This window comes from Lolium perenne, chromosome 3 (assembly GCF_019359855.2).
Source record: "Lolium perenne isolate Kyuss_39 chromosome 3, Kyuss_2.0, whole genome shotgun sequence".
Lineage (NCBI taxonomy): Eukaryota > Viridiplantae > Streptophyta > Magnoliopsida > Poales > Poaceae > Lolium > Lolium perenne.
In genome coordinates, this window is record NC_067246.2 from 113375280 (window position 1) to 113387169 (window position 11890).

The 11890-nt window shown below is 41.8% G+C and overlaps 1 protein-coding gene and 1 long non-coding RNA gene across 3 annotated transcripts; both read right to left on the reverse strand.

The window, feature by feature from the left end:
* Nucleotides 1-1244: 1244 nt before the first annotated feature.
* LOC127342197 (uncharacterized) lies at nt 1245-4774 on the reverse strand. The gene is made up of 7 exons (XM_051368148.2): nt 4579-4774; nt 2436-2529; nt 2234-2296; nt 2086-2133; nt 1929-1991; nt 1700-1760; nt 1245-1587 (listed from the first exon to the last, which is right to left on the reverse strand). Exons 1-7 carry the CDS (start codon nt 4731-4733, stop codon nt 1547-1549), a joined length of 525 nt encoding a protein of 174 aa, XP_051224108.1. The 5' UTR covers nt 4734-4774; the 3' UTR covers nt 1245-1546.
* Nucleotides 4775-5987: 1213 nt separating this feature from the next.
* LOC127338352 (uncharacterized) lies at nt 5988-8793 on the reverse strand. Of its 2 annotated transcripts, XR_011754083.1 has the most exons (4): nt 8410-8793; nt 8047-8264; nt 6792-7521; nt 5988-6605 (listed from the first exon to the last, which is right to left on the reverse strand). It is a non-coding gene; the product is annotated as an uncharacterized lncRNA (long non-coding RNA). The 2 variants fall into 2 exon arrangements; XR_007874307.1 differs by having other exon boundaries at nt 5988-7521.
* Nucleotides 8794-11890: the final 3097 nt, after the last annotated feature.

Here is an 11890-nt window from a genome sequence, read left to right on the forward strand (position 1 = left end):
GCAAATGTGCGATGGCTACGTCCCACTGCCCGGTGGCGGCATTACCCTATCCAACCAGCACGAGTGCGGCTAAGCAACACCGATAAAATGTAGGTACATTAATGGAGCTGTGTTCTGGATATTCTGCTGCCCCAGCCTTGCCATTCAAAGGAGAAAGCATCCTTTTGGTGGTTTGTGGTTAACCAGCATCTTCAGACTTGAGCATGCCGAGGTAATGCCATCTCCCACCGATTCGGATATCAAGAATGCTCGAGATGGTCCAATTCCAGTGACCAACGGACCAGCCAAAAGGCCTTGCCCGTTTACGGGTGGTAGCGTATCCAAGGGGCCTACCCATTTGTGGAGGACAGACCGGCTCGTTGCTCTCCATGAAGGCTTGTTTGGTACTACAATTTTAGTGGGATTAGAGAGAATAATCTGCTCGAAACTTCAAATCTCCACTTATCTCTAAAGTATTTTTTTTAGAGACCCCCAATGTATGTTGGGTGCTAGAGTATGAGCGAGTTTAATCCCCAATTTTCTCCAAATTTTAGTGTAATTTTTTCAATCCCTAATACTCTACCTCTACCTAGTGGATTGGGGATGGGGTTTTTGTGGAAATTGGGTGACAGCAGAGATCCACCCAATACTCTAGAGTATTATCTCCACTATTTTTTAATAAAACACTAGACAAAAAAGGCATGAAAGAGCTTAGAGGAGATTAATGGCGGCAAACTCCACTAACAGAGCGGTCGACATGTTTCCCACCCATGCCACCATTTCCTGGCTAATTCTCCCGCCATGCCAACGTTTCCCGTCTTGATCAGCCGCCCGGCGCGCTGACAGAGCGGGCGCTCGCCAGCCGGCTGCTCTCCATCGTTATCCGTAGGTGGCTTCCGAGCAGCTGCGGGAAGATGTGGTGGCGATGGTTGAGTGGCAGGCGGCTAGGGCTCTCGAAATCAAAGCGTCCACCGAAGCAGAAGCGGCGGCGTTAATGACAGCCGCCTGCATCAACATACAAAAGCTAAGCCAACGCCGAGAGGATGCACAATCTATTTGTGGGTCATCGTTGGATCTCGCAATCTGTACCCACGCAGATAGAATTGGACATCATCTATCCGTTTGTAGGCCTCAGTTAGAGATGCCATAACTGGACATGAACATGGCACGGGTTGTTGAGCTTGAATCAGCAGCATCGTCGCCTTCGATGCCATACACACGGCGTACGTTCAGAAGTCAAAACTCTGAATTTTATGCAAAATAACTTGGAAAGGCAAGCTGAATCATTGGATGCTCAAAGATAGAGAGACATCCATTGACAAATAGGACGTGGCACAGCTCAGGTGCGGCGCCAAACGCAAAACAGTGGTTCAGTCTATAGTACCATCTGGTACATATCTACGCAGCTGTCTGATGAATTACGCCCTTGAAATTACAACATCAATTTTCTTATCTATGGAAAGTCACAAGCGCAAACAGATCCCTTCCCTGCGGTCCACAGATAACAAAAGCAAGCTGCTTCAGAAAGTTCAGGAACCCACAACACGAGCAGGTTCTACGCTGTTGATCAGTTGATGTTCATGTCCTCTGAGCCAGCGCCATCGCCATCTGCGTGTTGTGAGTCTAATTGTTTAGCTAGTTATTCTGAGCAGTATACAAGGAATTAACTGGCAGGTCCGTTTCACAGAAAAGAAGCATGTAGCACCACGGAATAACATACCCTCGTTTTCAGATGCTGTGTAGATAGAGCTCCTTGAGCGTTGTTGATGTTGTCGTGTGGGCTGAAATAAGACCAATGCACTAGAATGAGTTTATGGTGCACATTTTGCAGGCGTTCAGAACTCAAAATAACTGAACATTTTAGGCAAAGAAACGCTGAACTTGACAATACATTACACAAAGGTTTTCTGGACACATATGCTATCTCAGGGTGCTTTGAAAAGTAGTACCTGCAACTTTGGCCTAAGTGCCTCAAGCGGTCCTTTGGGTTTGGCAACACCTTGCTGTCCAGACTGCCCAACAAAATATCCAAATAATAGTGCATTGGAATTGAGACCTCAATTAAGAACAAGTGAAAACAGAACGGAAGCCAAAGAAGGATTATACCTTTCCCAGAGCCCAATCAGCGGAATCAAAATAGGCCCGCTCATGATCCTACAATTAGGAAGAGCAATTTAATTGCTGAGAACTAGTGTTGTTTATGCAGCAGATATGGACTGTTTCATCCAGGGATGAGGTATTCAAATTCAAGTACCTTTGAGATGAGGGGTGGCTTTTTGGGAATTAGTCCTCCAAACTTCTTCTTGATTGATTGTTCCTGCGCATAAGTCATAAGAGAATGTGTTTAATGTTGAGCACAACTAACTGATCATGCCAGTTACAGAGACCAAAATACAAGAATAAAACATTGCCTTTTAAATGAACATATAATCTTCAGAACTAGTCCAGAAAATAACCTGTTGTTGAGCTGAGGGCATGGAAGTATCTCCACTATGGTCCATAGGTTCAGAATTAACAACAGCATTGGTGTCCTTCATCTCCGACATGGTGCTAAAAACAAAATGTACTGATGTTAGTATTCACATTAGAAACCATTAAAGTGCAGTATTGAAGGCATATGTTTTACCAACAGAATTTGAGACAAAAACAAAATCAGAAGCAAGTATTGTCCAATATCATTGACTCCTCCAGTTTGACTCTTAGGAGAATAGAAATATTTCAAAATAGCCCCTGTACTTTGAATGGGTAATACTATTCTTTTGGCTTCAAACATAATCAAAGAACCTTTACTGGTTTTATTACAGCTAATAGTTTCTGGGCTAGTTCTCAGTCTATAGCATAATGTACTTGATGCGCTAACTGTAGCTGTCTACTAGTTGTTATACTATTCTCGGGTGGTCATCATAACTACTTTCTATAATGAGCAATTGATGTAGGCAAATCTGAACAATTCAGTGAACTCAAAGAATGTGCTCCAGATGCAGAATTCAACATGTCACTTCTCTCTTGTTAGTTGCATTACTATGATTTCTATCTTTGCGGTCACATGCTAAAATTAATATACTGGGAACATGTGACCCCTGGAATAGCCCGTCAAAAAATAATAACTGAGAAGTCCCATAAGAAGGAAACATGTGTTTATCTACAGAACTACATCAACATGAGACAGGCTATTTGGACCTTAAATGGATCAAACTTTTGTATTTAATAAATTATTTAGCTTTTCTCATATTATGTGTTTCGAATCTCGATAAAAAGGTCACAAGCCGAAACTTTGAGTATTCATTTTATCTACAACTTGATAGAAGCCTTACACAGCTTGTTCTTTTTAGACCCTTAAATTAAATGATAACTTTTTGAAAAAAGAACAGCTTGGCTGTATTTCATTAAGTGGGCAGAGGGAAAGTGTACATATCAGTTACAACAGGAATGGCCATCGCATCGATGGCTCGGCAGGTGCTTTTGACCTGGCAGCAACTACTACTCCCTCCGTTTCAATGAATAAGACTTTAAAAAAAAGTCAAGATAACTAAACTTTGACCAAATATTTAGAAAAAAACTATTTTAGCAACTTTAATATTACATAGATATCATATGAAAATAGATTTCATGTTGTATCTAATGATATTGATTTTGTAGTGTACATGTCAATAACTTATTCTAAAAGCTTGGTCAAACTTTACATAGTTTGACTTTTCAGAAAAATATAAGACTTATTCATTGGAGCGGAGGTGGTACAAGATAAGAACGATTCTAATAAGGTTCAGGGATGATCTTCGTGATGGCTAGGAGCCCTGCATCTCTCCAGCATTTAGCCTCATCAATAAAGCGGACGAAGGCTTCATCAACAGAGCTGCAGTGGGCTCCAAAGGCGCGGGCGTTACGCTCTTTCCATATCACTAAAGATTCAACTATCTCTCTAGTAAGGTTGGTCAAAGAAAAAATAAGCTAATGCTCAAGGGTCCTTCAAATGGTAGCATCTGCTGAAGCTATTTTAGATGCAGCAATTACGCAGTAGCTTGGGTACCTTGGCATCTACAGTGTTCCACAGGACAGCTCTATCTACATATCCTCGTTCAGAGCCCAAACTTGCACCTGAATGCCAGGTAAATTACACTACCCCATTTGGTACACTTCCAGCAGATGCCTGCGATCTGTATGACTACGGAAAATCTAACTGAATCTGCTAATTCATATTCCGGTTACTCCACACATAGTTGAGTAAATCGACTGATTCTTGAATTATTCATCCTTGACCACACATAGTTGCTCTACGATTGTGCCAAATTCTGATCTGCCGGTCCCTTTATTCCATTTGGACAGTCTGTACCTACATCAACGGCCGGGAAATTCTCTTCCTAACTTCCTCCCACACATCGCCGGATCCAAAAAAAAAAAAAAGTCAAGGAAAAATCGACAAACTCTGACTAGTCAAAATTATCGTCCGAGAACTCTTCCCGAATTCGGAGGAGCCGCCGACGAGACCGAGCCGGATCTAGCGACGGCGGGATCTACCAACTACGGAGGGAGCAGGCTAGCAACCAGGTCCCGACGGCGAGTGATCAAGCAAGCTAAGCAGAAGGGGAGGAGATGACTTACAGCGACGATGGTGGCGAGGCGGAAGCTTGGTTGGTGGCTCGGAGCAGAGCAGAGCAGAGCAGAGCAGCGAGTCGAGGAGGGACGGAGGAATATTTGCTGCTGCGATCGGATCGGTCTCGAATTGTGAGATGCACGCAAGAAATGGAGTACCACATGCTCCTGCCCTTGCTCCGTGTGGGTCCCACGCCCTGGATTTCGGCCGTTACTATCGTACAGTGGCGTGCCGGCCATGCAATGCAACTTGGGGCTTTGGCCGGACTCCGCAGAAAAAATATCTTTCCTTTTTGTTACTAGTAAGTTTGCACGTGCAACGCACGTCTACACAATCTGCGTTCATCCTATACGACAATCTCGACCTGAAACAGTGGCTCATGCCTGTTCATTTCTTTTATTTTCCTGTGTGCTTTTTAGGCGGCTGTCAAATCTAAAAAGAAGGGATTCTTGTTCATAGATTCTTGATAAAGAAATTAACAGGATGCTTGCTCGATGATGCTCTAAATAAGAAGGTTACATATATGCCACGCCATTGTAACATGTAACAATCTTTATGAATGGCTAGAAACAAGGCAGTATCATATTCAAATCATGATATACGCCGATATAGGGTTGATTTGTGATTTTCCAGTAAATGGCATCATTGTGATTTCTTACATCGCAACAAATAAAATCCTAGAAAGATATAGTGGATATCTTGAAGTTATGACCAAATGCTTCATATAGAAATGCATATCCATGTAGCAACTGTTGATGTAAATCATTAAATTGTCCTTTTCTGAATTACCACAACAGGCATGATGCACACATCCATTTTATGACAGCCAATTACTTTCTAAGAACTCAAATATCTATGTTCACAATGAACAAATGAAATATTTTATTTCAAAAACAAACGGTGCTATCTACAATATGCAAATATATATCTCATATATTTACTCGCATATCATTCACTTATAGTTTTTGGACTGACCTATCAAATTTGTTTACAGTAATTGATCACATGTTTGTAATGCTTCCGAGAAACACATGATAAGCCTATATGGACAATTCTTGTTCAAATTGGTCACACAAGACATGATTGGTCTTGTGCTGATTTGAACAGTTGCTTCTGTAATGCTTCTGAGTAAAATAATTGTGCACTGATTTGAGTACAAACTTTCGAGAACATAGGGCGGCATACTCCACCATTTGTTACCATATCCATTAAGCTACACAGGAGGTCACAAGTGGCATAAAAACATCAAAGATTTACTGTCATTTCACATAACACTTTGATGTTTCTTGGGTAAATTATTACCACTATCCTGCGCTTGCAAGAGATAAGATTCATATTAAATGGACATATACAATCTGAGGGCATCGAAAAATAAACAACTTCCTATACTAAACGTTGAAAGGTAAGAGAACAAACCTCAATGGCACAGATAAAATCAGGTGAGATACTTTGTGTTCACTGCATATCCAATACTCTCAAAGTTGAAGTTGAGATGACTAACTTAAGTAGAGAAATAAGACATAACTATTACATAAAAACCTTAGACCTGAATGATACTATAAGTCCGAAACCTGAATCAATATATACATAATCAAGCCTCAAATTATGCACATGAGGCACTTGAGTAGAAGACATGCATGAAAGACAAGAAGTAGTAGACTCGAAGACACGCATGGAGTACCCCCCCTCATATGTCAACAGTAGCACCGGTTTTCTCCTCGCCTCCTCATTCTCCTTCCGTTGCATACTTGTCTGCCGCCTCACGTCTACTCGCTCCCCTCATCTCTTCTACTCTTCACTACAATGCACGTGCCATCACCATCTGTCACGAGTCTCTGCCCTCACACTATCAAAGATAAAAAAAAAACATGAAGATGTGTCCAAATAAATGAAATCAGTTGGTGAAATCGTTAGTCTAAGAAATGCAGTAGTAATCGAGAAAGTTAACGAAACCGAGTGCTGTTTCTCTGGTGGTATTCTTCCACGTAATCTAAGAGCCAACTTTTCTTCAGCATTCGTTATTGTCTTCAGAAAGCTAGTAGAATATGAAGCAAATAATGATTTCAAATGTTAGTTAAAACCGAATAGTACGTACTGCAGGCAAAATTTAGGCAACAACAAAGCTCTCCAATCCGCTAATAGCGGAGGCTGGGCGGATTTTAATTTCTCAGGTAGTGCACATGGAAGGGGAACTGAAAACAAAAACACATGACATAATTACCTATAACATGCAGGTGTAATCCAAGCTTATCCTTGTCATTAGCAATTCCATGAAAATGTGAAATTTCTTAGGATGTTCTACCTAGTCAGTTGACAATAGAAACCAGACTGTAAATTATGATTTTAAAAGGAATAATCGCAGATTAAACATACAATATATACACTCATCGAGACTTAAATCTGCAGTGGATCACACTTGTAATGGGAAACATGATTGCTCAGTGTATAAAAGAACAATCTACCAATCTCTGGAATGAGCACTACTAAATAAAAATCTCCAGATATCAGTTGCATGGAGTCTTTATAGGATAACCAGGGATAACTCTGCAGTGTTAAGTTAACCACTAACATCATCTAACTCATATAATCAACTTGCATAATCTGAGTTTGCCATTTACAAAAAACTAAATATAATCAGACCTGTACCAAAGACAACATCACATGCTAAGAAATTTAATACGACCGTGTTTGCCATCTCCAATTCAAAGGTACGCATTCATGCTCTCCGATACATGTGCGCTTTGTAGAACCGCAACAGCCGCCTCCGGCACTCATTCTTGCACGCCCCGTAGAGGCGTAGACAGCCTAGTGTATTGAGAGTTTGAGACAATAAAAATGAAATGATTGCGAGGAAAATGTAAGGATTACTCCATTGTAAGGTCTGGGAGGATTTTCTCATGGCAGCCCATCCTAGAGGCTGACGTGCGCAAAGAAGATCACATGACACGGACCTGGCGGTACAATAAACCTCTGTCAGCTACCTCCTCCCTTATAGATTACACTAAAAAATAAATAGGAGGTACAAGAAATCATGTTACAGCAAGATAGTGTTAAAAAAATTAATATTTAAACTATTCAGTTTTGTGCTGTTATTTTTTTAGAAGGTTGGGTTAGCCCGCTGATATGAGGCGATGTACAATTTAGCTCAAGGTCACGCAGTCTTCCAAATGGTACTACAAACAGAAACATGATCAAATGAAGCAGGAGCTTTTCATGGAATCATATCAAGCTGCAACTTTTCATGGTCAAATAGTACTGCAAACAGTACTAAGAAATTACCAGTTTAAAATTTCGAATGAGTTAATAAAAGAGAATGAGTTGAGAAGCATAGCAGGCTCCAAATTTTCATTGAAGCACATGCCTAGACTAATCTTTATGGAATCATCTTAGCGGTAATGTCCTACAATAGCTTCACTGGCTCAAGATCACAAAATAAATAGGGAAAAAATCACATGAGAGGATGTAGGAACACGTACCCATAGCAAAATCAACTCACTCCAGAGCTCTTCGCTGACATGGCCGATGAACCCCTCTCTCGACTCCCTCGCAGACGTAGCCATGTAGCAGATCGAGCGAGAAAAATTGGACTTGAAGGTGATAGACCACCACTTCTTCTCAATCATCACTGCTAGCCAATCAATCATCTCCTTCCCAAGTATATTACTTTTCCTTCTCCAGCGAACATAAGGATGGTCTGCAATTTTATTTATTTATTCAGTCATTTCATCAAACAGTTTGTGTGCATAAGCTAAGGAGGCAAAAAATTGTTTGCATCTAAACTCCGTTTGCTGCAGCACAAGCAGAAAGAGAAAAGCAAGCAAGAGGAGGAGGGAACTAACTTATCTGGTCGTTGAACATGAGTGCCTTGTGCAGCGTGAGGATTTACTGATCTAATAAACTACTGGTACGGGGGCTAGAAACCTGGCTCTGGCTAGAAATTTAGGCAGAATCGACCTGGCTGCTGCTCACCCATGAGGTGATTTAGATCCCCCTGTCCTCCCTTCATAGAGGTGGCGGCATGAGGTAAGTCTCTGCCTCTGCTACCTCCGACTGGGGTGGCACCGCGGAGGAGGCACATACGGCGGCGTGGAGGAGACCTGTGGGCAGATGACAATGAAGGTGGTCGGGACTTGGGAGGCGGCGGAAGGTGGATGGGGCGCGGCAGCGGTATTCTTCGATGTGGCGAACTCACCGCGGAAGAGGCCGAATTTTATTTTTCTTTGAGATGGAAAGAGGCTGATTTAGTGGAACAGTTTCCGCATTGTTCCATAATTTAGGGGATGAAGAAGTCTGAAGCGATTTTTTTTAAAGAGATTGGCGTGGGGAGATGCAACGGAATTTGTGGGTGGGATGGATGGGGAGAATAGATCATTCTGCACCGTGTGATGTGAGTGGATGAAGGGTCGAGATTCAATTTTCCAACGGCACTTCGTGCCTTTATAAGTAGTAGAGATGGATCTGTTTTCAATTTTTTTCTGCGCATAATGTTTTCTCTCTCTTGAAAGTCTTCTACAGTACTTCTTGCATTTCAATATTTGTTGTCGCTGATTTTTAAAAGAAGCAGGTAGAGTATATGCTAAGGGCATGTTCACAGCGGATAGAGAACTAACCTGAGGTTGGTGGTTAGAAGGGTGGTTGTACCCCTAACCCACCAGAGTTTAAACCTTAGGTTGTGTCTCATAAAGGCAGAATATTCTTTCAGTGGGAGATGACGTTCCCGTGACGGCGAGATGCCTGTAGTGACTTCGTCAATTTCAAGATTCGATCCACCGGCTCAGTTTTTCGAAGATTCTCATAAGGATAGGGTGTGTGTGTGCGTGTGTATGTGAGCGTCTGCGTTTGTATCGTGTTTCTCAAAAAATTCACTTCAATGCGGATATATGAGAGACTGTGTCCGAATGTCACCCAACCGGCCTCCATTTAGTCTGGGGTTGATCTTTTTTTTTTTGCTTATTTTCACCATTTCAGCTATTTCCATCATTTTTATATTTATACTGTGTACATAAACAAGATAGTTCACACAATCAAATAAATGTATACATTTTTCATACATTAATTGAAAAAATATAGTTCGCAATCAAATAAATTTAAACATTGTTCATAAAATAATTTAAAATACATACTTCATACAATCAAATAAATTTAAATATAACAAGATGAGAGGACTATTGGTTGAATGGGCGTAGACTACATCGCTCGAGCTCCTCAGGCACCAGAAATAGGTGGAAACAACGTTGGATCTAGGCAAGAACTCCTTTGACAAGCAGCGGCTGTGGTGTGGTGGATTCCACGAGGAACGACGGAGGTAGCAGCGCAAAAAAAGGAGAGAAAGAATAGGTAGGAAGCGGGGTGGGAGAGAGAGGGTGGAGTGAAGGGTGTCACTGGGGAGGGAGGTGGACAAGACGAGCACAAGCACACACATGAACAATGTCTATTGTACTGCAAATTCAGTTCAAAATTGGCCGTACACTTTGTTCATGCAAACTGAAACATATACGCTCAAATATGGCCGTACACTTTGTCTATGCAACCCAAAACATATACGCGAGGACGAATTAAGTCACTGCGTTGGAACTGCCCTAACACATGCATTTTTTTCTATTGAGGAAACACGGCCGCGTTGAAACTGCCCTAACACATGCATTTTTTTTCTATTGAGGAAACACGGCCACGTTGGAGCTGCCCTAACACATGCATTTTTTTTCTATTGAGGAAACACGTGTATATCATTCGTGGTAGAAGCAACAATTCAATAATATAGACATGAAAAATGTGACCGGCAACTTTCTTTTTTGTGTAAACGGCAACACGTACACCGTGTGAGTGGTAAGCCACAGCTCATGAGCACTAAAACAAGGTTTGGTCGCATTGGCCTTGCCGCACATTGTCTAGTATATGATAATATTGCCGTGTATTCTCCATCAGAGAGAAGGCACATAGAAGTAATTTCACTAAACAGTTATTCTCGTTTCTTTCATTTCAATGAAAATTACTTAAAAATGTAAGTCTGCTGCGATTGGAGCATTCTCATGGCTCTGCCGCTCGCTACCATTTTGCCTTATACCCCTGCTTGTGGGCCTTGATACGTTGCAAATGTATTTATAATTTTTGATGCTTCATACTTGTTTTAAATCAATTGCCATATGTTTTGTTTATACTTTGTGGCACTTTTATGCATTTTCCGGCACTAACATATCAACAAGATGTCATATTGTTAGTTCCCTGTTTTCTGCTATTTTTGTATTTCAGAAAAGTTGTACATGAAATATTCTCAGAATTGGACGAAACAAAAATCAAAGTTCCTATTTTTCCCGGGTCGAAGACGGAGTCCAGAGCAGAGATGGAGGAGGGCCATAGAGTGGCCACACCTACCCTAGGCGCGCCTGGCCCTGGCCCGCACCTAGGCATGGTCTGGGGCCACCAGGCCTCCACCGACCTTACCCTTCCGCCTATATAAAGCTCCCGGTGCAAAAACCCTAAGTATACAAGCCTCCGTTCACGAAAAGTTCCGTAGCTCCGCCGTCATCGCAGACAAGATTAGGGAGACAGAAGTCTCTGTTTCGGCACACCGCCGGGACGGGGAATTGCCCCCGGAGCCATCTCCATCGACTCCACCGCCATCTCCATCGCCGTTGCTGACTCCCATGATGAGGAGGGAGTAGTTCTCCCCCGGAGCTGAGGGCTCTACCGGTAGCTATGTGGTTTATCTCTCGCTCTCTCCCACGATGTGATCTTTATGTGATCATGAGCTTTGTAATCTAGATGTAGTTATGTTATTCAAGTGAACTTTACTTATGTGATCTCCGGAGACTCCTTGTCACGTGTGTAAAGGAGGAGTGTGTGCACCGTCTGGGTCTCTTAGGCTATATTTCACATAATACTTGTTCACTAAATTATGATTTGAGTTGGATGTCTCTATGAAATTGCGGTGTGTTAGTACCGCCTATGAATGCTAAAAGTGCAGCGCATGGTGTTCATTAATACTTGGGAATACGTCTTTAAGGTTTGCTTTTGCAGTCCTACGCAATAAATTAGTGTTTGTTATCCAACCGAAGAGTCTTTCAGAGTAGCATAGTGAAGTGCTTATATTATTCCTTTATGATATCATTGTTGAGAGTGACCACTAGTGATAGAATGATCCCTAGGCCTTGTTTCCAAAAATCGAGTCACCGTTTATTTACTGTTCAACTGCATGTTTACTTGCTGCCATGTTTATTTCAGATTGTTATTACCACTCATATTCATGCATCACTTGCATTTTACTATCTCTTCACCGAACTAGTGCACCTATACATCTAACAAGTGTATTGGGTGTGTTGG